The following is a 27,845-nucleotide window of genomic DNA, read 5'->3' as shown; positions in this document are numbered from 1 at the left end:
GTTTCTTTACGGAGTGTTTGTGAAGAAAAGCTTTGAATCGACTTGTCGGGGACGAAGTTATTTTAACCAAATTGTCGTTGAATGATTGAAATATGTCCAATAATGAAATAGGTAGTAAATACTAAATAGGACGAGGGGCTGCAGTTGAAGTACTGTATGTGAGAACATGTTTATACAGAAAACTTTCTGTTTCCGTACACTGATGAATTTGGCGGTAGAAAATTTACAGCTCACATTAGCTATAATTAAACCTCACGTAATCAAAGTTCCTTATGCCTTACAGGTCAGTTAATTTTGCTGGCGCAACAAGTATTGCGGCGAATATTTAGGGCTGGTCATATTGTGTGTACCTCAATAGTATGAAATTAGCAGCAGAAACATAGCAATATAATTTAGCTACTGTAAAAATGCTATTACAGAGGATTTCAATAAAACTTCGCACATATTAGGTGTCACCGAACGCCAGTCTTTACATTCGTTTGTAAAAATGTCAGGGTTTGCCGTATGACAGCTACCCGCTACAGTGAATGGGGTGTTGTGGTGCTCAGGTGAATTGATGGTATTAACAAAGTAGAACCCTAGCCCTTTCTATACTCCAATGGAACCACCGTATCGGGGAAAGACATCAGTGCCAGAACCCAACAAGTTATGTTTGGACTTAGTGATTCTTTAACGTTAAACGTAATTATTGTATAGTGTAACAAAATCGTATACACGCCAAAGGCACGTGATGCTCATAATGTAAAGAATAAGGACCCAATTTGTCCATTCTAAAAGAAGAGAAAATCTTGCAAAACGTATACCTTTTCCTCAGTTACTAATTGATTGATATAGTTCCGCTTGTGGCTTATTATGTAATTCAGTCGTTTAGTTCCAATGTGTTCAATGTATTAATTTTCAAATAAGCATAGAAGTGATAGGAACTGTCATTTAATGATATGGTCAGTTACATTTGAAAACTACAACTACATGGTTCCTTGGCTGACAAATGGTGAACATATGATGCCAAAACTATTAAATTACAGGAAACCATTCAAGCTACAGATTACCGGTAACACTCACTATTAAAAATACACGCACTTTCTGTGGCACTAACATAATGCAAAAGCGAAATAAAATACATCTGTATCAAGGACTATGCATATGTGTTTGTATGTATTCTGCATCATTCATACTTGTTTTTCCTCCCATGCATCCTTAACCACATTGAATTAAAAAATAAGTTATTCATTATCCAACTGCACAGGGAATGATGAACCAAATGTTAAAACTCACAGGCCTAATCTGAGTTAACATTGCATTTATAAATCAAATGCAAGTATTTCTGTGTTATCCATATTGCAGTTACAGAAACATTGAAAACAATGTTTTTATTATTTACATTTTGTATAGTACAGATAACATAATTATTCTAATGAATTTCCAAGCTAGAACACACAAACGCCATCTCTACTTTTTTCTGTCGAAATTAATCAGTTTTTCCTTGAAAGCCGGACTGTTGAAACTACTGGAAAGCCAGAGAGCAGATACAGAGAAAGAAAGTAGATACGGTTTGCACATTGCGTAAAGAAACTGTGTACAGGCCGGTGGCTATGACGCAAAAAGCTAAGACTAACAGTTGTTGGTCTGTACAGATAACACAATATATCAGATAATGAAACGTTTAGAGACTGAATTGGGTGAGAAAGTGTCTGAAAGTAGTAGTTAATTTTCTTGTAGACGAAGAATTCAAAGAAAATAAGAACTGAGAGAGTTTAAGTCCATGTGTCCAACCTTTCTCTGTTTTATACTTGTGCCATGTCTGTATGCACACAAAAATATGGGAAACCACTGTTATCTGTGGGCTTTGCTTATCTATTCTGTTTTGACGTGTGTGAAGGTGGGGGGGGGGGGGGGGGGAGAGGTAGAGAGGAGCACATCGATGATCACTCTCTAACACATATCATTCCATAAATCCTACGGTGAAGGGGAGAGTCAGGGATGTGGAATTCAGTTCAGTGTTATTTGACAACAGTGGCCACTACAACCAGTTTCATTAAAGTACACTCCTGGAAATGGAAAAAAGAACACATTGACACCGGTGTGTCAGACCCACCATACTTGCTTCGGACACTGCGAGAGGGCTGTACAAGCAATGATCACACGCACGGCACAGCGGACACACCAGGAACCGCGGTGTCGGCCGTCGAATGGCGCTAGCTGCGCAGCATTTGTGCACCGCCGCCGTCAGTGTCAGCCAGTTTGCCGTGGCATACGGAGCTCCATCGCAGTCTTTAACACCGGTAGCATGCCGCGACAGCGTGGACGTGAACCGTATGTGCAGTTGACGGACTTTGAGCGAGGGCGTATAGTGGGCATGCGGGAGGCCGGGTGGACGTACCGCCGAATTGCTCAACACGTGGGACGTGAGGTCTCCACAGTACATCGATGTTGTCGCCAGTGGTCGGCGGAAGGTGCACGTGCCCGTCGACCTGGGACCGGACCGCAGCGACGCACGGATGCACGCCAAGACCGTAGGATCCTACGTAGTGCCGTAGGGGACCGCACCGCCACTTCCCAGCAAATTAGGGACACTGTTGCTCCTGGGGTATCGGCGGGGACCATTTGCAACCGTCTCCATGAAGCTGGGCTACGGTCCCGCACACCGTTAGGCCGTCTTCCGCTCACGCCCCAACATCGTGCAGCCCGCCTCCAGCGGTGTCGTGACAGGCGTGAATGGAGGGACGAATGGAGACATGTCGTCTTCAGCGATGAGAGTCGCTTCTGCCTTGGCGCCAATGATGGTCGTATGCGTGTTTGGCGCCGTGCAGGTGAGCGCCACAATCAGGACTGCATACGACCGAGGTACACAGGGCCAACACCCGGCATCATGGTGTGGGGAGCGATCTCCTACACTGGCCGTACACCACTGGTGATCGTCGAGGGGACACTGAATAGTGCACGGTACATCCAAACCGTCATCGAACCCATCGTTCTACCATTCCTAGACTGGCAAGGGAACTTGCTGTTCCAACAGGACAATGCACGTCCGCATGTATCCCGTGCCACCCAACGTGCTCTAGAAGGTGTAAGTCAACTACCCTGGCCAGCAAGATTTCCGGATCTGTCCCCCATTGAGCATGTTTGGGACTGGATGAAGCGTCGTCTCACGCGGTCTGCACGTCCAGCACGAACGCTGGTCCAACTGAGGCGCCAGGTGGAAATGGCATGGCAAGCCGTTCCACAGGACTACATCCAGCATCTCTACGATCGTCTCCATGGGAGAATAGCAGCGTGCATTGCTGCGAAAGGTGGATATACACTGTACTAGTGCCGACATTGTGCATGCTCTGTTGCCTGTGTCTATGTGCCTGTGGTTCTGTCAGTGTGATCATGTGATGTATCTGACCTCAGGAATGTGTCAATAAAGTTTCCCGTTCCTGGGACAATGAATTCACGGTGTTCTTATTTCAATTTCCAGGAGTGTATATTAACAACCTTTGCTAATCTAGTCAGATATGTTATCAGAAGTCCGTGTAGGTGTAGAAGAGCAGGTATTTTGGGAAAAAAAGCAATGCTATTCCTTTTACACTAGTCAGCTGCTATTTTTATCCATCACTTCATACTATGCATTATTATAACTGTTGATTTCATAGAGTTCCAGTTTTCTTTCTGGTTTCTGGCAATTTTTTCAAGATTTTTGGACTACAATATAGAACTCCATTGGCAGAGATGCTTAATCATTACAGAAATGTTTGTACTTTTACTGTAGGGATTCTGAATATCATGATTCATATTAAATTTACCTGTTTTACTAACCAGAAATACTCTAAGGGGTAAATTTATTAGCATGTGAGTATAAGAGTATCAAGCTCCCTGAAAGATATTAGATTATCGACTTTACCAATATTATAACAGCATACTTTTGGAGAACGACTGCTTTTTTGAGCACAGCTGCTTTTTTCTCATAGGAGAGTGTTGGGTGAAAATATGCAAAGCAGGAAGAGCTGAGCTTTCTGGATAACTTATCCACATGCTGGTGGCATGTCAGTTTGTTGCCCATCTGGATTCCTAGGAATTGCGTATATCCATTTTACGTATGTCTATTGAGTTTTGCTTATCATGCCTTAAACACAGTTTTATCTGCCTGGACTGGCATACTATGAGTTTCTGTAAGATTAAATAAGAGTTAAGCTATTTGCTGTGAGCCACTTAGAAGGGTTGTCCATTACTCTATTGACTATGTCTGGTACAGATGTGTTTGCACCCTTTATCAGTGAACATCACTGGTTTTGTTGAGCCCTCAAATATCTGGCAAATCATTTATGTAAGCCAAGTGACTTGCCTGGATAACAGAGTGCATTAAGTGTCACTATTGGGACTCTGGGAGTTGAGCCTGACCTGAATTGAACCCACTCCATGGATGAACTGTGAGAGCTTGTAAGCTGGCCACCCTGGATGTGTGTTTTTTTTTTAGATGTTATCCTACATCCCACTAGGTAAATAATGGGTTGGTGCCCTTGTCCCATCTCAGGTGTAAGTTTGCGAACATTTAGAAAACATCCCCACACATGTACATGGGATTAACTCTAGACACAGATAGATGGGGTACACAGATTCTGTCTGGGGGGGGGGGGGGGGGGGGGGGGAGGTAAATAAGAGACTGATGACCTTAGGTGTTCAGTCTCTTCAGAGCTTTAACCAACAGTATCAGTGTGTTGCCAAGAGCCAGAAGCAGCCCAATTGTTGGAACCCTATATTTGATGTTTCTCCACTTTGGATTCAGTTTTGTTCCTCTTCTAACATTTGTTAATGTGGCACTGTGTTTTATGCTATGGAGACATGAATTTGTCCATGGAAGGGCGATATATTTAATACCAAAGCTTTTTAAGTAAAATTGCTTTTGCTATGTGACTTGTTTTATTTCCTTCTGGATACAATTTTGTTTCCTTCTGGATACAATTTTGCAATTTTGGCTTTGTAGAATTTTCAAATAAATCATTGTCCTTTTCAAGATTTGTTACATTGTATGTAATAGTACATGTCAACAACACCATATTCATCATTTTACCATACATGAATTGTCTTGTGAACCTCACTGATTCAGTATATCGGAATATGAAGTGAAAGAATGTAATTTGTCAATAGGATTACACAAGAACAATTTACGTAATACTTGATATACCACATAAGTAATATTAACATGACAGTCCGTCTACGATTAAATAATGGATATGGTGTTCTTTACATGTATGGAGGCTGGACAAAAATATGGAAACACCACAAGAAAGGCTTGCTTGAACATAAATGCGGGTGGTAGACAAGCCTGCAGGTGGTGATGTTATATCAACATGGACAGCACCTGTGCAGTGCCCTTAGTACTTTGGAAGTGTCAGGGATGGTCAGAACAGTGTTCTTGTACTTGTGAGTGTATTATGTTGGAGTGACTTCTTAGGAGGCAAAGTTGTTGATGCTCACAGAGTGCTTCCGTAGCCAAGGTTGTCAAAGTGTTTGGTTTTTGTAGAGGCACAATATCAAAGATTAACATCACATACATGTTAAGCAGAAAAACACCAACCACTAAGTCACATCGCAGATGAAAATGTGTGTTGAGTTAAAGTGACATTGAGAGGATTTGATGAAAAGCGAGAGAACAATAGCTGCAAAAGTCACTATAAAATTAAATATCACACTCACAAACTCTCTCAGCACCAAAACAACATGAAGTGAGCTCCATAAGTTGGGGATTGAGGGGTGAGCTGGAATTCCAACTCCTCAGATCAATGATCCAAATGCCCTTAACAGAAAAATTTGGTACCAAAGCTGTAAAACCTGGACAATCGAGCACAGGAAGAAAGTCATTTGGTCAGATCAGTCTTGTTTCACACTGTTTGCAACTTGTGACCAAATTTGTATCTGGCATACGCCTTCCAAAGCCTACTGTGCAGACTGCTTGAAACATGTTGGGGTTTGGTGATGGTTTGGGCAGCCATATTGTGTTGCAAAGACCCCATGGTTACTCTATTGGTTGTATTACTACAATGGATTGTGTGACCATATTGGCTAATAAAGTCAACCCCCATGGTAGAATATTTGTTCTCAGTGGTGATGCTGTGTTCAAGGAAGACAGGGCCTACATTCACACAGCTTGTGTCATCCTGAACTGATTTTGTGAACGTGATGACAGTCATGACAGTCACCAAAGCTCAGTATTATTGAGCCTTTGTGACCTTCTTTGGAGAGAAGGTTGTATTATCGCTTCCATTTCATTGTCAACAACTGAACTTGCACTATTTTGCAGGAAGAATAGTATAAGATGCTCTTGAAAAACATAAAGGGCCTGTATTTATCCATTATGAGATGATTTGAAGTTGTTTTGAATGCCAATAGTTTTCATACACCTTATTAGGGATGATAAAGTGTTATGTTTTTGGTCTTTCCATATTTTGCACACCCCCTGGACTTCAGCATCAGTCTAACTAAGAATAATAATAAATCACTTGAAAGTGACTACAAAGCTGAAATTATAATATTTTATACAGAAGGAAATAAAGTAGCCATCAAATGAAGAAATCATTATCACATACACAATTCTCCATGGCTGTGACTCCTGATAATAAGAAAATCACCAAACCTTTTTAGCTTCGCTTGCAGAATTTTTTTAATATAGGCATTTGAAGGCCTTAAATCAGGATAATGTTTTGTATTTAGTTCTACTAGAATGATATCAAATGCGTGGAAGTCAAACTGAGCAGTTGTTGATAGATTAGTGTCAACAAGTGGGTCTGTTGTCTCAAAGAATTTTCAGTATATGAAAAGAAGGTAGACTGTTGTTTAATCTGTGATTACTTGCTTGTTTACACTTTTAAAAATGGGGTTTACAAGTGCATATTTCACTCTTTTATGAAATACTCTTTGATTCATTTACTGGTTATGAAATACTCTTTGATTCATTGGCTGGGTACAAAAGTGACTCGGGGGGGGGGGGGGGGGGGGCTAAGAACCAAGTCAGGGTTGGAAGCATTCTTATGGCCAGAAGAGAGGTAATTCTAATAGATTTACTTACGGTAAGCCAATGAATCTAAAATCATGTGTCTTACTGTAACTGCCATTTAGGAGTTGAATATAGTTCACTTTACCAATTTTATGTATTTCATATGTAATAATGTTTTCAGTTGTATTTGGTTTGTTCTTCGAATTTTTAATTTATTTGTGTTTAGTGTACATTTTTTGTTTTTTAGGTGGCAGGGTCATAAATTTAGTCACGATTACAGTTATTCCTCTGCATGTAATAAAGTTCTATTCCTGACACAAGATACTTTTATCTAAATGTTATCCACTATTTCTCTCAGCTTTTACTGTACCTTTTCCTGACTGGTTGTGAAGGAAATCCGGACTGATAGTGGTGTAAGAGTATTTTCAGGAATGAAGTTTATTTCCTAACTGCCTTTGGTAAAACCATCCCATTGTTTGTCCAGTAAATTGTCCCTCAATAGTGTGACTGAGCCAGTATTTATGATTTTATGAAACTGTAATTTCCCTCCCTTAGCTAAACCTGATTGATGCGAATGACTTATTGTAACAGTATGATCATTATGGTCAAAGATCAAACAAGCCATTTATTATGGACTTCATATCAACTCGTATTCATGAAAGACAGATTTAGAAATAGTTAATGCACTGCAGTTATACTCTATGTTTCTGTTGTTGTTTGGAATGTTACTATGCGTATATGATGTGGGGGAGGGGGGTGTCGATGGGGAGGGGGGGGAGGGGGTGGCATGTACACTGTGAGAACTGCTGTCTTGTACATTTGCAAGTCTACTATTGAAAGACAACACTTTAGAGCTGACCAATATAGGTCTGTAGCCTGGAATTTTGTTCCATTGTATGTGTATATAGCCGCTCTCCCTTTCCTTACATTATGCTACAGTGAAAGTCACATATTAATTGTAGTGTTGACAATTATTTGATAACTCAGTAATTTGCATGTTTATTGTGACACAACTCGAAAAGGGATGAAGAAAAGAAATAATGTACCAAAGATTGCAGTGGGACAGGCATGGAAGAATAACACCTACCAGGCACCATTAAAGTGGAGCATGGCAACTGAGGAAAAGGAGACAGCAAGCTGTGGTAGTATCATAAGCTGTATACTATAAGCCTTAATGCTGAACTGGAAAAATTGGGAATCCACGACTGTGTAGTGCAGTGTGCTGTGTATTTCATGTGCTCATATTCTTTGGTACATGTTAGACCATGCTAACAAGCTATAGTGATTTGTACTTAAGAAGCCAGGTGATGGATGATGGACAGTAGCAAGAGAAAGTTTATGATATGACATGCCAGCTGTACCTTCTGTGGTGCTTGGTAGAGTGTGAAGCATTTAGCATAGATGCTGATTTTATTGTATTGGAACTGTTTAGCCTTTGTAGTATTGATTTCATTGATAGGATAGATTGCTACTTAGGACATAGGAGAGGCATTGAGTTGCAGACGGACATAATGAAAAGAATACTAGAAATATGTAAGGTTTCAGACAAAATCCTTCCTCAGAAGCAGAACTCTCATACACTCACACAACAACAATGACCCCACATGCATGGCTCCTGCATCTGGGCACCAAGTCCATATGTGTGTTTATGGTATTGGGTAGATAATGAAAGTTGAACTTCAGAGAAAGGACCTTGTCCCAAAGCTTAAATGTTTTTAGTATTCTTTTCATTGTGCCTTTCTGTGACTCAGCATCTCTTGTATGTAGTGAGTAGCAGTCTATCTTTTCAATATCGTTGTTATTCCATCCTAGACATTCTATTGTTTGTAGTATCGATTTTGGATGACACAGAGGAAACAGATTAAGTATGACATCAAGAAGTGATAGTTTTCGTAGTATATACTTTTTGTGTGCTTTAGTGTTTAAGTGGATAACAATCAGAATGGAATCCAGAGGTTTGAGGTTGAATCCTCAGTCAGCCTAGGGATTTTTTCTGACACATTTTTCCAAAAGCTTAAAATAAACATTAATATGCTGCCCAGTTTTTTTTTAAACCTGATTGTGTACTAAAATGAAGCTTACGTAACTTCTTTAATTCTTTCAAACATTCTTTTTGTGTTAAGCTACATCCTTAAATTCTGATCACTGCCTCAGAACTTACAACTGTGTTTCATGCTCATTTCAGTATATAATCATTATATTGATATATCGATAGTTATTAAACTCATGTATGTAAGTGAAGGGATATTTTCGTTGAGAGGGTAGGGGGTGCGAGGTACTAGACTTTGGTAAGGCAAAACATGAAATATGTAACATAGTAGTATGACATTGCATACTGTCTCGGCCACGGTTCATGTGGGCAGAAGTCACAGATACAATGGCACTGACTGTGTGTTGCGTGTGTCTGGCACCCAGTATTTGAGTTGTAGGAAAGTGGGATGGTACTGTGAATACATTTCAATTGCATTACATTTGGCTGAATCACTGGCAGCATATAGACCAGCCCCAGTCTGTGGAATATCACCAGAATATCGCCCTCAGTTTCATTTCATGGTTGTGGAGAATTTTCGAGGAAGGAGAAAGCATTGAGTGGTGACACCAGGAAGACTGACGAAGTGATACAACCCAGTACCATTGCGTTGCTTTAATTGCCTAAAGACATACAAATAGAACAGCACTGAACCTGAACAGAATTCTCATGGCAGGCTCTGGATTGCACAACTCCCATCACATTGCGGGCTATCAGATTTGAAAGGTGATCTACCAGATGCATTTCTCTTATGTAAAGAAAGTGAATGCCCCAGAGAAAGGAGTGACCCCAGGAACAGTCTTGTAGTGTCTTGTTCACAGATGAGTCTCAGTTTAGCTTAGAGTGTGACTCTAACCATCAGTGGCATACTTTTTAAACAGGTTACAATCTTGCCAATAATGTGAGAAAGTACTGATATGGCAGTCTTCTCAACTGGGGCAGCAGCATGTTAGGAATGCATATACCACTGGGTGGTTTTCTTATAGCTATTGTGCTGGCTGTGGTCTGTAGTGATGACATCCTGTGCAGCATGTGCACATGTTTGATTGTGGATGGACATCTGATAGATGACAATACCCCTACTGACCTAATGACAAGTATCTGTAATATGAGGAAATTGTGTGCTTAGATTAGCCAGATCACTCCCTATACAATGGCATTGACTGTGGGTCATGTGCATTTGGCACATAGTATTTGAATTGTGGGAAAGTGGGATGGCACTGCAAACACATTTCAATTGAAGCATCACACCCACAATCCTGCCACCACAGGTCATTGGTAACCTCTAGCAAGGAAAGTATTGGTGAAAGTCATGCTGGATGCCTTGATCCTCATTAGGGAGAAGATTATGCATGCTATATTGCTATATGAGAATATCAAACCTGAAATGATATTGTGTATGCCACTTTGTGGACAGACTCAACACATGGCAAGTGTCACCCACAGGTTGTGGCTGCTCCTGATAAATCATGTATTTGTGTCATAGATTGATTGATTGATTGTTTATTGTTGTAGAGACTTCAGAGATCATCTGAGGCATTACAAAAGTCAATATTACATAGTGTAAATGTTACACAAATAATTACAAAAACAAGAAAAATATTACACAATATAAATATTACACAAATAATTATGGTACCTTCACACAAAAACAAAACAGAGAAACTTCTGGTACAAATTGATATTGCATAGTAAATTTAGCCAATTACAGACTTACTCATATATAGAAGCATATAAAAACTGATCACAAAGTGTAGTCATACCATATTCTTTGCCTCCTTTAAAAATTCATCAGTTTCATACATGCTGAGCTCAAAAAGAAATTCTTTTACTTTTTTTTTTGAATTGTTGAATTGGAAGATCCCTGATATGTTGGGGTATGGCATTAAAAATTTTTATGGACTTGTATAAGAAGCACTTTCGTGTTTTTTTATAGTTACATTGGAAAGAAACTAGGTCCTGCTTGTTTCTTGTGTCGCATGTCATACTGTTGATAACTCGGATAGTTTTCCTTAATATGCATTACACACTGTGTTATAAATATTGACGGCAGGTTCATAATCTGTAATTTTTTAAAGCTTGGCCTACAGTGAGCTCTGGGTGCCAAGCTACATCTTATTGCCTTCTTTTGTAGTTTGAAGACATTAGCAGCCTTGCTTTGATGTCCCCACAGTATGACGTAATGTCAGGACAACTTTTAGTACACACATTAGTCTCATATTGCTATGAAGTTTTGGAGGATGGATTCCTTGCATAAACATTTCTTGGTTCATTTGCCGCATCAGATTCAGACAAAATTCTAAGTTGTTAATGATATCGAGTGATATCAGTCAGTTTTAGTCTCTGATGAAGATGATGAAGGATATCATCGAAAGTTTGGAATTTTATGTGGCAAGGGAACTGAGAAATTTTTATGCAGGGTCTCATGTTATTTTTTAACTTTTGAATGTGGATAATCAAATCATGTATACCTGCAAATTTGTTGTTATAACAAATATATTGCCAACACTGAAGTAAGTATTAATTGGCCCAACCCTTTGAGAAAGTAAAGCTGTCATCAACCTGAAGGTGGGTATGAACACCACAGTGCTTTACAACGTATGGTCCTATTGACGGCAGTATACTGTTGCATTTCTACATCCTTTGGACAGACTTACTCAGCCATTTATAGTGGGACCTACATTTTAACATAGACTTTAAACTGATTTAGCTAATGAAAATGGTTACTGAAAACTCTCACCATGAAGGAGAAGTTTCCAAGATAATACTTGTTCCATAGGTTACAATGCAACACTTCACAATTATGTGGAACATGTCAGTTTAACAGAGGGTTTCTTTACCTGCCATAATTCAACTTTTTTCCTTGCAAGATTACTAATTTATAATTCATCTACTGAGAAGAAGGAGCTGTCATTCAGAATTTTATGTTTTAAATTTGTTTTGAATGTTGGACAGCTCTCTGTCAGACATTAGATGCTATTTGATAAGTGACCAATGACTTTTGTGGACACATAGTTCGCCCCTTTATGTGCCAAAGTTAGATTTGACCCAAAGCAGTGAAGATCAGCCTTTCTCCTAGTGTTGTAACTGTGCACATTGCCATTGCTTTTGAACTGGGATGTGTTACTAATAACAAATTTCATAAGTGAATTCCTTAAATACAAGATGATCTTGGCTGGGCTCCAGCTATTATTCTGATTACACACTTTTGTCCAATTAATACTTTTTTCTTTAATGATCAGTTACCCCAAAATATGCTATATGAAAGCAGGGAATGAAAATAGGCATAGTAAGCTAATTTACTTATACGTTTATCACCAAAGTTTGCAATGATCCTAATAGCAGCAGTAGCTGAGGTCAAATGTTCCAGCAGATCATCAGTGTGTTTCTCCCAGTTGAGTCTCTTTAAGATGAAGTACTGAGTGATAGACTCATATCAAGTAATAACAGCTGACTGTTTCGACTTCGGGCACTTCTGTGGAGCTGAAGTTCGTACCTAAATACATGCAGCCACTTTTGATGTTGTTATGTAACTGACATGGCTGGTTATGTAGTATGGGAAAGAGCAAGAAGAGTTGTGAAAAAAAAGGAGGGGGGGGGGGGCAGAGCAAGTATGAAGCTAGGTCCAAAGATCTACATCTACATACATACTCCACAATCCACCATATGGTGTGTGGTAGAGGGTACCTCGTACCACAACTAGCATCTTCTCTCCCTGTTCCACTCCCAAACAGAATGAGGGAAAAATGACTGCCTATATCCCTCTGCACGAGCCCTACTCTCTCTTATCTTATCTTTGTGGTCTTTCTGCGAAATGTAAGTTGGTGGCAGTAAAATTGTACTGCAGTCAGCCTCAAATGCTGGTTCTCTAAATTTCCTCAGTAGTGATTCACGAAAAGAACGCCTCTTTTACTCTAGAGACTCCCACCAGAGTTCCTGAAGCATTTCCGTAACACTCGCATGATGATCAAACCTACCAGTAACAAATCTAGCAGCCCGCCTCTGAATTGCTTCTATGTCCTCCCTCAATCCGACCTGACACGGATCCCAAACACTCAAACAGTACTCAAGAATAGGTCGTATTAGTGTTTTATAAGCGGTCTCCTTTACAGATGAACCACATCTTCCCAAAATTCTACCAGTGAACCGAAGACGACTATCCGCCTTCCCCACAACTGTCATTACATGCTTGTCCCAATTCATATCGCTCTGCAATGTTACGCCCAAATATTTAATCGACATGACTGTGTCAAGCGCTACACTACTAATGGAGTATTCAAACATTACAGGATTCTTTTTCCTATTCATCTGCATTAATTTACTTTTATCTATATAAGAGAAGATGCATAAAAAGCAAGTGAACAAGAAAAGTTAATAGTAGATAAATGGTTTTTGTGACAGTATCTGTGTATATTGGCCACCAGTGTGTTGGAGAAGGAAAATGCTAATAGATTTTTCCATAACGCAGAAGATCAATAGGCACTTGATTGCCTATCTGGCAGAATTATTATTCATTTTATTAAAGTCGTAGTTACTTCATCAGTTTTATTTTGTTCTTTTCTTTTAGTATTAGATTACTCACACTATGATGTTTCAACAACTTTGAATGGTTTCAGGATATTCGAGATAAAATATTGGCCAAAGGATTTTATGTTGTGAGAAATAAACGAGTTCATCTAAGTGAAGCACAAGTGGAAGAATTCTATGCAGAACATAAAGAAAAATTCTTTTATCATCGCCTTATTACATTCATGCAAAGGTTAGTTATTGTATTCATAATCATTTTCTTACAGGATTATAACAGGAAGCTCTCAACATATATATTTTTTAAATGTGGTAGGTATAATATATGCAACTGTTGCTTTGTTCCAGTGGTCCCTGTGATGTGTATGTTTTAGCGAGAAAGAATGCCATTCAGGAATGGAGGAAGTTAATGGGACCTACAAAAGTTTATCAAGCACAGTACACTCATCCTGACAGTATTAGGGGATGTTATGGTTTATCAGATACTCGAAATGCTTCTCATGGATCAGGTTGTAGCTTTTTCATAAACTTCAGTTCATGCCCTGAAACATATTTGCATACATATGGCATTAAGTATTGTTTCTAATATTCTTATTGTGAATGCAGATATTGTATTTATTTATCAGTTCAGAGTATTGACATTGTCCATTTCTAGTCATATTTTTGCTGAGTTTCTGTGTTTATAAAAGTATTAAAATATGTAGTTCATGATTTGTTAGGTCATATGGGCAGCCACATGTGTGGAATTTGTGAAGGTGGCCAGTATTCCTAAAATTCGATTCTCAAAATGAAATATAGAAAGGAATCCAAATAATTTTTAAAACAAAAGAGGTATTTTCACTTCCCAGGTGTCAAAGCGAAGTTGAAAATATGAAGGCAACTATTACATAAACTGAAGCTTGACACACTTGTTTGGCCCTACAACATTGATGACCTTTTACTCCATAGTAAGGCAGGTGTACACCCACATACTACAGTCCTATTACAGACAAGAAATCAACTGATTTACTGAAAGTTTTACTTAACATTTTATATTGGTGTTACTATCTCCCAGCATCTGCGTACGCTAGGAAATTCTGTTACCCTGTGACTACTGATGCTGTTCACGGTAACAGCAGCAACTTGAATACCTGTTCTACCACATTAGTCATGTGGTCCTCATTCCCTAAATTAGTGTTTTGACTTTCTAAAGTGTACTTCACTATTATTACTCACCTTGTCTTAATTTATGCTAATCTTTGAGGTTTCTCTTTCATAAATTTACTTGTTCTCACATTCAGCACTGAAATTTTCTCTTTGACACTAAGTACTCAGGACAAAAAATTATCCACACCAGAAGATGCCTTGCTAATGCCATGTAACACTGCCTTTAGCCTTGATAATCGCCTGTTTGGTGAGGAACCAAGTCTGCAGGTTTGTTCAAGTGTCCCATATCCACTGAAGTGACTCATTGATCATTGGATCCTGTATGAAACTGCAGGTGTCTTGTCTGCTACATTTCATCTACTTTTCCAAATAGCCCCAGACTTTTACAGTGTGGTAGGATCAGGTGATTTAGTGTGCTGCTTGAGGTGCAATAGGATACTTCAGTGCTTGACAAATCAACCACATATAATCCTTTTTCTTTTTTCTGTCATTCCTTAGTTGCTTCAGAATTCATGGAGGTACATTCCCTCTTTGCAGCTAGATGGAAAGACAGTTTGCTTTTCACTATATGTCTTTTGCTTCTTTTATTTATGAATCATCTTCAGTGGCCTGTAATACATGTTGTTATACAGGGTATTTGGAACTTCCCATTACATACTTCTAGGACTTGTAGAGGGAAGTGAGTACAGAATATTTTGAAAAGCATCCCTTGTCCTGAAAAGTACCAGTTCTGTTCTACAATGGTTTCAGTTCAGATGTGTAATGCAGCCACGTCTGCTGAGGGAAAGATAAAAGTCACATTGTTGCTTTTCCTGGTATGCAATAGGATAATTTTTTAATTTAAGCGGCTGGCTAGGTCCCCCCGTCGGGCAGGCCATTTGCCGGGTGCCGGTCTTTCAATTTGACACCACTTCAGCGACCTACAGTCGATGAAAATGATAGGATGAGGATGAAGACAGTACAATACCCAGTCCCTGGGTGGAGAAAATTCCCCAACCCAGCCGGGAATCGAACCTGGGCCCAGAGGATTGACAATCCGACATGCTGACCATTCGGCTACCGGGGGCGGACAGCAAGAGGATAGACGGGATGACATGCAGTACTTCAGACCATCACCTAATGCCACTTAATGTCTACCTTGCTGCAAGACCTATTCAATGCCTGTATGTCTCCGATACAGTAAACATGGTTCGGTACTTTGTTTTCAGAATACACAGACATGCTGCTTGTGTATGGTGAAGCTCGATGTAATGGAAGAGCTGATAGTTGGCTGCATCATGAATGTTTTCCGCAACGTATCATGCCATCCCACAAACTTTTTACCTAAGCTAAGCAGTGACTCGGAGAAACAGCTACCTTCAACATGAGGAGGCAGTATTGTAATGTTCCACAGCAATGCCGCATGCCCAAATTTGAAAATGATGTACTGCATTGCATTCAAGAGAACCCATCAACAAGTACTCAAACAATTTTGTGTGTGTAATGAGTGTTAGTCACAGTATCGTCTGGGAAGTTCTGCATGAGCAACAATTACATCTGTACCCAGAGTGAGATTTTCACTCTGCAGCGGAGTGTGCGGTGATATGAAACTTCCTGGTAGATTAAAACTGTGTGCCGGACTGGGACTCAAACTTGGGACCTTTGCCTTTCGCGGGCAAGGGCTCTACCATCTGATCTACCAAACCATGACTCACGCCTCGTCCTCACAGCTTTACTTCCGCCAGTACCTCTTCTTCTGCTTTCCAAACTTCACAGAAGCTCTCCTGCGAACCTTGCAGAACTAGCACTTGTGGAAGAAAGGATATTTCAGAGAAATGGCTTAGCCACAGCCTAGGGGATGTTTCCAGAATGATATTTTCACCCTGCAGTGGAGTGTGCACTGATATGAGACTTCCTGGCAGATTAAAACAGTGTGCCGGACCGAGACTCGAACTCGGGACCTTTGCCTTTCGCGGGCAAGTGCTCTACCAACGAGACGAGGTACGGGCAGAAGTAAAGCTGTGAGGACTTGGTGGGAGTCATGCTTGGTTAGCTAAGATGGTAGAGCACTTGCCCACGAAAGACAGACGTCCCAACTTCAAGTCTTGGTCTGGCACACAGTTTTAATCTGCCATGAAGTTGCATATAAGTGCACACTCCACTGCAGAGTGAAAATATCATTCTGGAAACATCCCCCAGGCTGTGGCTAAGCCATGTCTCTGCAATATCCTTTCTTCCAGGAGTGCTAGTTCTGCAAGGTTCGCAGGAGAGCTTCTGTGAAGTTTGGAAAGTAGGAGAAGAGGTACTGGCGGAAGTAAAGCTGTGAGCATGGTAGCTCAGATAGTAGAGCACTTGCCCGCAAAAGGCAAAGGTCCCGAGTTGAGTCTCGGTCCGGCACACAGTTTTAATCTTTAAAAGACATCATAGTCGCCATCGACTGTATAAAATATTTATTATTATTATTGCAATTTTGGCCTTATGGCCATTTTCAAGTAACACTGCAAAAGTTACATTCTGTCAGAATATAAATCTATCTGACATGAGTACATGTCGTCGTCAAAATGCAGCCTTTTGACGACAACATGTACTGATGTCAGATAGTTTTATATTCTGACAGAATGTAATTTTTGCAGTGTTACTTGAAAATGACCATAAGGCCGAAATTGCAATAGTAGCAACAAATATTTTATACAGTCAACGGCGACTATGATGTCTTTTAAGAAATATTATATTACTGTGAATCCCAACCATGAGAAGTTAATCAGTTTTAATCTGCCAGGAACATCTGTACCTACAAAGGGTACACATTATGGGCCCAGCCGATTTTCCACGACACATTGCATACTGCATGTTATTCTTGCAGCACTGCATTATCACATCCATGTTTCCATGTCAAGTTTTGTTCACAGATGAATGTAAGTCCACTAGGAACTATGTTCTGAATTTGCAAAACAGCCATGTCTAGGCAGATTTAAACCTTTGTGCCATGAATGTTTAGGGATTTCAGCACCAGTATGGTGTTAACATGTGGACAGATATTTTGGACAGTTATGTGATTGGGCCATATCTCCTTCCACTCAGGTTAACTGGTCCTGCATACTTGATCTTCCTACAAAGCTTATTGGACCCATTCTTGGAAGCTGTGCCACTGAATGTCCATCAGGAAATGTGGTTTCAGCATGATGGTACACCACCTCATTTCTCATGTGTGGTTCAGAGACATCTCAAAAGACAATATGATGAAAGTTGAATATGCCAAGGTGGTTCAATTGCATGGCCACAGCGATCGCTGGATTTAACTCCTATGGACTACTTCTTGTGCGATCTTATGCAAAGTTTAATTTACAAGAATCCTGTAGAGACTAAGAAATATCTGCTGGCATGAGTTCTGACTGTTGCAGTAAAAACTGAAGAGGTTCCAGGTGGGATGGGGGTGTAAACCAGAACATGGTTCGTAGGTACAATGTCAGTAACAATGTTGCTGGTCGCCACATCAATATGCTGTTGTAACAAATCAGTACTGCTCTAAACATATGATGTACTGGACTCTTGTTTTTTTTTTATTTGGCAACAATGTAAATAGGTAATGTTTAAGTTATAAATGAAAACAATCAATTATTGATAAAATTATTGAATTGGAGAGATAAAAAATCTACTCCCCAAGTGGCGGCAGAGCACACACATAGAAGATTGTTGTGACTGGCAAGCTTTCCGAGCCAGCGGCTTCTTCTTCAAACAGAAGGGTTGAAGGGGAAGGAAGAAAGGTGAAGGAAAATTACTGAAGAGGTCTAGAAAAAGGGAGAGATTTTGGGAAAGTCACCCAGATTCCCAAAATCTACCCCTTTTCCATCTGAACTGAAACTGTCGTAGAATGGAAACTGTGTGTTTCCAGACATGGGTTCCTCTTCAAAATATTATGTACTCACTACCCTCTACAAGTCCTAGAAGTTTGTAAAGAGAATTTGTGAATAATCTCTATAGTAAATGCATTATGTAGACAAATATGTTACTATGTTATGTTTTCTCATTTTTTTCCCCCCCAGATTAGAAACAACTTTTGCAGCACATTTCCCCCAGATTAGAAACAACTTTTGCAGCACAAGTTTTGTAAGACTAAATTATCAAACACCAAACAATAATTTATCCTCACAAAACTTGTGCTGCAGAAGTTGTTTCTGAAAATGTAACCTCGCAAAACTTGTGCTGCAAAAGTTGGTTCTAATCTGAGAAACAAGAGAAAAATATGAGAAAATGTAATTAAAAAAAACCTTCAAAACATTGCAAAACCATCTGCAGCCTACTCTACACCCTCCACACACACCAGGTTAGTTGCCTCATAGGGCTGTTGGTGCCTCATCATCTGTAAAGAGACAAAATCGCAACTCATTAGATTACACTGCATTTCTCTAATAAGCTACTCTTCCATTTCTGTGTTTGGCCCATTGAAGCTGTTCAGCTTTGTGTGCAATTGTGAGTAATGACATGTTGTGAGATACTCAACACAAGATGGCCATTTCATGCAGTCCCCTTCACAATGTTCACATAGAAACATTTAAGATGGATCTATATTCACTGACAGCAACAGTTCCTGTTGGGTTGGAAATCAATTGACATTTGCAAGGCTTGACACTCATCTCTGATCCATGTTGGTTAGTATTTTTTTATGATCACTATTATTATGCTGTGTCGAGGGTCCCACATGATAATTTGTAGGGGAAGGGGGGGCTAGATTTTGGGGTGTGGTGTACTTTTAATATTTTTGAAGATGAATGGTGACTTTTAAGTAGCCATATAAAAGTTCCAGTTCTGTCGCAGTTAAAAACCTGCATAATACCGATTTTTAAATATTTTTTTTTAAGGAAAAGCACATGACTGCACTATATTTTTTCCATTCCCTGAAAAGCTGGGGATAGGTTGATGGTAACTCCCCCCCTCCGGCCCTGGGTATGGGTGCCCTTGTGCTGTGTTACATATCTGTGAGTAGTTGAGTAGTACACCATTTTGCACAGTCATTATTCATAAACCAACAAATCAGGCTGCTTCATTCACAGTGTGGTCGTGGACATATCCAAACATAATAGCTCCTTTCTGCCAATCTGTCACATTTCCCACATTCACCCTTCTTACTGTGCTGTACCAGACAGCCGACTAGCACGTACACAACACTTCACTGAGTCACCAATGGAGGGTCACGTGATCAACTGGTACCAGTCATACACCATCTGCAGTGCTCCAAAGTGACCAGTTTGTCCTTTTAAGGGGATAACTAATGTTTTGTCTGGTGAACTTATATACTGTACTTGTTGTTTAATATTTCTTCATTTTGTAACCCCTTACTTCTTTTCCTTTCTTCATGCACTTCATTATTTTTTTCATAATTATTTTTTAAAATTTTAGATATGTTAGTATTATTGGTTCCCAACAGTTCATTTTTAAAAATACTCTAGGTTTTATTATAAGGTATTGGTTCATTGTTACTTTCATAGTCATAACATTATGATACAGAATGGCTAGTCAGTACTTAGTTCTGTTGATAGATACATATAAATGCACAAGAAGCTACCACAACTTTCACAACTGTTAGTTACATCCTCAGGGAGGAAGAGGGCTAGGTAGGTCTAGGTTTGGAAAGGCAGGTCATCTGCCTCCCAATCCCAAAATGAGGGGGGCCCATCTGTTGTGAAGACTGGGAGAATTTAAGTTATGGCAAGCCATTCTGGCTCACAATTTTATAGTTTTCTCAAGTGACTCAGGGCCATTTGAGTTTTCTCAAGTGAATGTTCCCTTAAATACAGTTGATTTATAGTCATTCGGCTTTTGAAGTCACATTTCCTTTCCTTCAAAAACTGTGCCAATATCATTTATTTTTCTTGTTCTCCATCCTTATCCTGAAGCAGAAAAGCTAGAAACTACTGAAACCCAAAAGTATTTTTAAATTTTTGTGTCTATCTGCCGTGTTCCAGTTGCTCCTATTTTTATGGCCGGTAGAAAGACTGAAATCTTTTATTATAGTCTGTATTAACAAAAATATCCGATGAGCCAGAAAAATTATAGCCACCTGCTTAATAGCTTGTTGATCCATATGTGGAACAGAAAACATAAATGATTCTGCATGGCATGGATTCAACAAGTCCTTGGTAGGTTTCTGGAAGTATGTGCCACCAGATGTCTATGCACAGGCCACACAATTCCTGTAAATTGCAGACCAATGTATGCAGGAGCTGGTATTTAGTATTATCCCAGATGTGTTTCTTGAGTTCAGGTCAGGTGGCTATGGTGGCCAAGGCATCAACATGAGTTCACTTTTATGCTCCTGAAAATACAGCAGCACAGTTGTGGATGTGTGAGATGGATAGTTATCCTGCTGGAAGATGTTGGAAAGCACTAAGTAATAAGGCATGATGGTCGCCTGCAATGTTGCTTACGTAGTTCAGAGCTGTCGTGGTGCCTTCAGTTACTACCATAGATCCTATGGAGGCTCAGGTGAATGGCTGTCATACCATAATATTGCCCCCATTGGTTCATGTCTATGGCACAATGCATGTTTTGAGCAGCCATTTGCCTTGATGACAGTGTATCCAGTCATTACCATTAACCAGGTGAAGTAAGTAACCATGATTCCTTCAGTCAGGTGACATATTTCCATTGATCAGTGGATCAATCTTGATAAACCCATGTCCTCTGCAATCATAATTGATGTCATTGTGTCAAAATAGGATTGAGTAGATATCATCTGCTGTATAATTACATGTTAAACAATGTGCACTGAACAGTGTGCTCTGAAACACTTTTGCCAGCGCCAGAATTATACAGTGTCATCAGATATATCACAGATTGCCACCAATCCTGCTTTACAGAATGAGCACGCCTCTGTCCTGCATCTTGCAACACCTGGTTGCCTACTGGTGGTCCTTCAGCCAATTTCCATAGATGGTCACAATAGTAGCATGTGAACAGTTAATGAGCTGCATAGTTCCTGAGATGCTCATTCCCAGGCACCAGGCCATAACAATCTGCCATTTGTCAAAGTCTCTTATGTCAGTGGATTTCCTCATTTTCAGTCCATATCATCACTAGAAAAAAAATCCCTATTCATCTCTGCTCCACTTATATTCTTTTTTTTACTGTGTCACATGCCTGAATTGCTGCCATGTGCTATTCAATTTCATTGTGGGCAGTAGTCTTAATGTCTGGCTCATCATTGTATATTTATACTTAACATACCAGCTTCAAAACCTCTAACCTGCAAAATTTATTTAACAATGTCACTTCTTGTCACTATGTTTAACAGTTTGTAGTGCAGTGTATAGGCCTGGCAGAGGTCTGTGGAAAATATGTGGACATGGTTTTGGAAGCCTTGTTAATATTTATGACTCAGGGAAAGTTAAGAGGACTAAAAAGCTAGCTACACTACTAAAAAACTAAACTTCTTCTGAACAGTCCTTGGAAGGCCCAACAGTACCGACTGGCCGCTGTGTCATCCTCAGCTCACAGGCATCACTGGATGCAGATATTGATGGGCATGTGGTCAGCACACCGCTCTCCTGGCCGTATGTCAGTTTACGAGACCAGAGCCACCAATTCTCAATCAAGTAGCTCTTCAGTTTGCCTCACAAGGGCTGAGTGCACCCCACTTGCCATCAGCACTCAGCAGACTGGATGGTCACCCATCCAAGTGCTAGCGCAGCTCGACAGTGCTTAACTTCGGTGATCTGATGGGAACCGGTGTTACCACCGCGGCAAGGCCATTGGCAGATACACTACGGTTTATGAAAATTACAAAATGCAGCACTGTTATCCAAAATGAAACTTTCTCCACATATTGTATGTAACACATAAAGAAATTGTTAAAAGTACACATCACTAGATCTAGAACAGTATTATATGCCAAAAATCAGTACTAGATGAAGATCACATGCAGTGTGATAACAACATCATATACATAAAATGTTATGTAAGAGTGTGCCATACTATGTATATTATTTATGTTTGGAAGACATGCTTAAAAAACATTAAAAAACCTCTAATTGTATTGCTGAAACATTTATCAGGAGTGTGTTTAATATATATCTTTTCTTGGTTTGTAGACTCACCAGAAGCAGCCCTCAAGGAAATCAGTTTCTTTTTCATGGATATTGATATAGGAAAATGGTTTGCAGAAGATGAACCACTGTACAAAGCCGAATCTGTTGCATTTAACACAGAGGAATTTATACATACAATAAAAAATGAAAAACCATCCTGTAATAATAGCTACTGCCTCACATCATACTCACCACCAATGCGGGAATAGGACTAATGATAATATGTCTGTAACTTCTGTACAAATCAGTCTCTTATTTACAGTATGTAAAATTTTATGAAAGGATATAGGGATTCTTTGTGATTCTATAGAGATTTTACATACAGCATTTTTAATGCTATGTAAAAAAGTGCATTTGCGGATACATGTAGTTGTTAATGTATTTAGACAGAGTTTATACTAGTGTATGTGTGTGTGTGTGTGTGTGTGTGTGTGTGTGTGTGTGTGTGTGTGTGTGTGTGTGATGATAAATAATTTTTTAGAGTGCCAAAGAAAAATACTGATAATATATAGGGAATAAATATATTAAATGAAGAGAAGTACCAATGGCAATCTCCCTTAATGTAAAAACAATACATAGTATTGTTTTGGAAGCTTCTAACTGCTTCAACTGTGATAGTTTAAAAAATGCATTTCACTTTGGAGCAATGTATCAATACATGAATAGACGTGATCAGTAACTGATAAAATTACAACATCTGGGGCAACAAAAGTCAGAAAACTGGTTTTATGGAATCAGAGGTTCTAGGTGCTACTTCAGACTTGGTGTTTGTCTTACAACTCAAGGTCCCAAATGAATTATTTTCTGCATTGCATATTTTCTTTCTTGTGTACATTTTTCTTGTCTGATTCTCAATAGAAGAATTCTTCTTTATGCTATCCTCAGATGTTATAATTTCAGAAGATGGTAACTAAATACTTTTTATGCCTATGAACTTAGTCTGTAGCTATAAATGATTTTAGTCTTCATGTAATGTAATCAAAAAAGATTTGTTATTTCATTGATAAAATATTATATTTGTTACATTTTTATGTTTAAAAATTATAATGACACATGTGAAATGCTATCTTTTCTTATTTTGTAGTTGAGACCTAAAAATGATGCTTTGGCTTCCATATACGAGGGTTATTCAGAAAGTAAGGAACGATCAGTCGCGAAGTGGAAAATACAGTGAAAATCAGATGAAGTTTTGTACATATGCATGGGGCACTGTGTCTAGTATGCCCGGCGATAGTATCATGTCCCCCTTTTCAGTTCTGAGCTCACAGTGAGAAAGTAAAGATGGCTAGAATTTAGCATCTCCTGCCAAGTATGAGGGCCTGGTGAAAGATTTCGCCTGAAGCTATGCAATCCACATAACATAACTGTCATGTGGTTCATTCTTCACAATAATTCTTGGCCAAACTCTACAGGGGCAATGAAGATGCTCCTGCAGCATTTTACATGGGAAGTGTTTGATCACCCACAATACAGCCTTAATGGGCTACCCCTGAGGTTCATCTCTGCTCAAATGAACTGCTGGTTATGAAGACAATATTTTGACACAGACAACGAGCTGCAGTCCAGAATAGAAAATTGTCGAAAACCAATGGCAGCTGTCTTCTATAACAATGGAATTGAAAAGTTGGTACAATGCTACAACAGATGTCTAAGTCTGAGCAGCGACTGTGTAGAGAAGTAGCTAACCGTTGCAAATAAAACAATTCTGATTTCCACTGTGGTTTCCATTTCGTGACCTATTGTTCCTTACTTTCCGAATAGCCCTCATATGAAGGAAAATACATTCTTGATAAATGCTGAGCAAATGATTAAAATGTACATAGTTGAGAGATATTCTCAATGAATAACTTGTAAGTAGTTGTGTTGTACTTTAATACCCAAACACTTGTGTGGGATCAACATTACATTTAAAAATTTGCAGTATTTCAGTGCTCTGTGAGATAATGAATTAAAATGCATATTTTTATCCTTAATATATTTTATTTATATTTTATCATTAGGTCTAACACTCTTTTCCTTGCATAAGATACTTTCCCAGAAGTTAACCAGCACTTACTTATCCTTACTTCTGCTCGATTTTAGTTGACACCAAGACATCATGTACTGCAGAAAGAATAAAATCTTCCATCTGTATTGTCCTTATTAATCCATTTCCAATGTTCTTCCCATAGTTTCTCTCAGAGTGCTGTGAACTAGTCATTGTTTATGATTATGTTGTTGTTGTTGTTGTTGTTGTCTCTAAAAACAAATTGTCTATTGGTGTCACAGTATGTCCTGCAATCAGTCTAGGGAAATTTATTGCGGCAAATAATCTAAAGTTGTGCAACAACAGCTATACGTGTCATCTGTCAGTGCTGTTTGACAGAAAAAGAGTAGTAAAGTATCCACAAACAGTGATTCTCATTACATTTGCATAACTTTATTAAAACTGTCCCTAACTCTTTTTAATGAAATTTAAGATATATTCTGCTGGTGGTCTGAAAACTGCCAGTGGTACTTGCTTGTGTATTTCCTGATCCACTATTGTGGCACACCTTCAAACTGTTGTTCAACACAATATTTATTAACCAGAAGAGCTTGGCACTTTACTTCATTTTCTGCACATACAACCACTCCATTCCTCTTACTGGTCCTCAAGTTGTATTCTATTGGCTTATGTCCATCAAGATGAGTCTGTTCAATTTCAGTGATTTCCATGTGATGTTCTGATATGCACAACACACATCTACTGACTTCAGGCTTTTTCTTAAGGCCTGTTCATTCATAAACATTTCCCTCTTTAAACATCTTGGGTATGAGAAATGACACACTGAATTTTGACCAAAAGATTTGACACCATTGTTATGGCTTTTGTAGAATCAAACACGGTTGAAGTTACAGCTCTTCGCTGACTGAGTAAAAGTAGTGGGAAATAGTTGGTTGGTCTTTTCTAATGTACAAACCAATGTCAACCTTTTTGTCAATAAAATGTTAGCAAATGAAATACTGTTGTAAAAGGTGTTAGTACCTGCTACATGGTTAACAAAATATTTTTCCCTTACTTGATATAAAAGAAAGATTTACTGCATAAATTTCAAAGTTTCTAATATAAAATGTTGGATAGCCTACCAAATCAAAGACCTTAATGTTACATTTATTTTTATTTTTTTTTCTACATTTCATTGGGTAGGACAGTCATCTCAAAATTAAAGTCTTGTCAATTGCCACATGCATTCCAGAGATGTATGAACAAATACTTACATTTCAACTGTGCGGAAAGTTCCTGTGTATGAATGGACACCAAAATAAAACATTAACCCCCATGTGGTCTATATCTTATATATTATACAAACTGTACATGGGCTTCTGTTATGTTCATAATAATGCCAGCCATTAATTTATTGCTAAAATAAAATAATAGTAGTAGTAGTATTAGTAGTAGTGGTGGTGGTAAGTAACTAAAGCTGTTCTTAGCCTGGTGGTTGATATGAATGCTGCAGTGGCAGATTTACTTACAACTGATACAGATAAAACAATTCGAAGGTGGTTGTATGTATATGCTCACAATAGGCTATTTCACTAAAATACGGAGCAAGATCAGGGAGAGCATTCGGTCACTTCCTTGAATGTAGAGCAACACTAGTACTTGTGTTGGGTCAAAACATGGAAGATAGGGAAACAATGATAGCAACAAGAATGAAAGAAAAAAGTGCATTTGGCCTTTATTGACCCAACAATAACAGTTAAGGATCAGCACACCAATCCAGCATCTGCAAGGTAGCCAAAAAAATACGTACTTGAACAGGTTTTGCTGAATTTCTCACAATGGATGATTTTCCAGTAGATATTAAGGGGCTGTGTGATCTTCCCATGTTATGCGTCTAGAAATTTTTACCTCTTGGTATTTGTAGGAAATAATTGATTTTGTTTGTGACTCGTTGATATTTTACTCATAGGATGCTACTTTTACGTATTTGAGAAAGTGCAAAATTTTACATTTCTTAACATTTAAGGTGCCACTTTAATACTTTGTTGAGGTCTGACTGAATATTTGTGCAGCTTTTCTTTTGGACAGTACCTCCAGACTGTTGCTTGCATCCTGTGTGATAGTTGCATTTTGGTCCCAGATACTGGAGTTGGCAGTCATGTATGCATGAGGTGTGCTTGCATGTATGTGTGGTGTGTGTCTCTTTTCTACCGATTCCTGGTGGGGTCAGGGGTTTTCACCCGCCTTGAGATGACTGGGTGTTTGTGTTGTCCTCATCATTTCGTCATCATTCATGAAAGTGGCAAGACTGGAGTGAGCAAAGGTTGGGAATATGTAAGGGCGCTGATAACTGCACAGTTGAGCACCCCACAAACCAAACATCATCATCATCATCATCATCATCTTCTACTGATGAAGGTTGTGGCTGAAAGCTTTATATAAGTGTCTTTTAATTGTGCCTGTCTGCCACCTAACATGTCTTCTGTATGGTAAGGAGCAGTCTGTCTTGTTCAAAAACAATAATTCCCTAATTTGTTTGTGTATTTATGGGAAAAAAGGTAAATTTTTTGAGAATATTTGAATACTTATGAGTGCATGCTTTATACAGTATTAGCAGTAGTATACTCGCAAAAAAAGTTCACCTCAAATTTCAGTGTATATCTACATGAATTAATGTATATTTTTGAGAATTTCAGAAATTACAAATTTTGTGTGTAACATATTTCATAGTAAATTGGCATTTGTGATTTACAGTACTGTAGCATACACTCTAACAAATTTATTGTGTTAGAGTTAGTTTTCTCTTTGAAAAGGAGTGTATATTTTCTGCATTTATTGTAAATTAATATCACTTTCAAATTAGTTGGTGACCATAAGCTCAAAAATGTATCAGGGTATCAGTAACTTTAATCCCAGTTTTTTTCTGTTCTCATAACACAAATCTCTTTTTTAGTGTTAATCACATCTGTTCTCTAAGGTAACAGGAACTGCTAGTAGCATAACACACCCGGAGATCAAAAGGGAATCAATAAGCTTTTTTGTAAGCAGCTGGAAATTGCACTGACAACTGTCAAGCAAATTGGAAGCTGCTTTGAATGGGTGTGTTAGGATGGTTGCCAATACTCATGTACCAGAGATACTACA

General features: G+C 38.9%; 1 protein-coding gene across 2 annotated transcripts; it reads left to right on the top strand.

The window, feature by feature from the left end:
• LOC124595954 (nucleoside diphosphate kinase 6) lies at positions 1 to 24,156 on the top strand. 2 transcript variants are annotated; one of them, XM_047134876.1, is made up of 4 exons: positions 1 to 283; positions 13,619 to 13,761; positions 13,875 to 14,035; positions 22,739 to 24,156. In XM_047134876.1, exons 1-4 carry the CDS (start codon positions 167 to 169, stop codon positions 22,942 to 22,944), a joined length of 627 nt encoding a protein of 208 aa, XP_046990832.1. In that variant the 5' UTR covers positions 1 to 166; the 3' UTR covers positions 22,945 to 24,156. The 2 variants fall into 2 exon arrangements, with proteins under 2 accessions (XP_046990832.1, XP_046990833.1); XM_047134877.1 differs by lacking the exon at positions 1 to 283 and adding an exon at positions 316 to 548.
• Positions 24,157 to 27,845: the final 3,689 nt, after the last annotated feature.

The sequence above is a fragment of the Schistocerca americana genome, chromosome 2, assembly GCF_021461395.2.
Source record: "Schistocerca americana isolate TAMUIC-IGC-003095 chromosome 2, iqSchAmer2.1, whole genome shotgun sequence".
NCBI classification, from domain to species: domain Eukaryota; kingdom Metazoa; phylum Arthropoda; class Insecta; order Orthoptera; family Acrididae; genus Schistocerca; species Schistocerca americana.
The sequence above is the reverse complement of the archived record's forward strand: the minus strand, read 5'-3'. Positions and strand labels throughout refer to the sequence as shown.

What these genes read in the sequence shown, in the direction of transcription:
- LOC124595954 (XM_047134876.1), top strand. Translation starts at nt 167, where the DNA reads ATGTTTATACAGAAAACTTTCTGTTTCCGTACACTGATGAATTTGGCG. An exon ending in CTTATTACATTCATGCAAAG is followed by an intron (nt 13,762 to 13,874) that starts GTTAGTTATTGT and finishes GCTTTGTTCCAG; the next exon opens with TGGTCCCTGTGATGTGTATG. An exon ending in AAATGCTTCTCATGGATCAG is followed by an intron (nt 14,036 to 22,738) that starts GTTGTAGCTTTT and finishes CTTGGTTTGTAG; the next exon opens with ACTCACCAGAAGCAGCCCTC.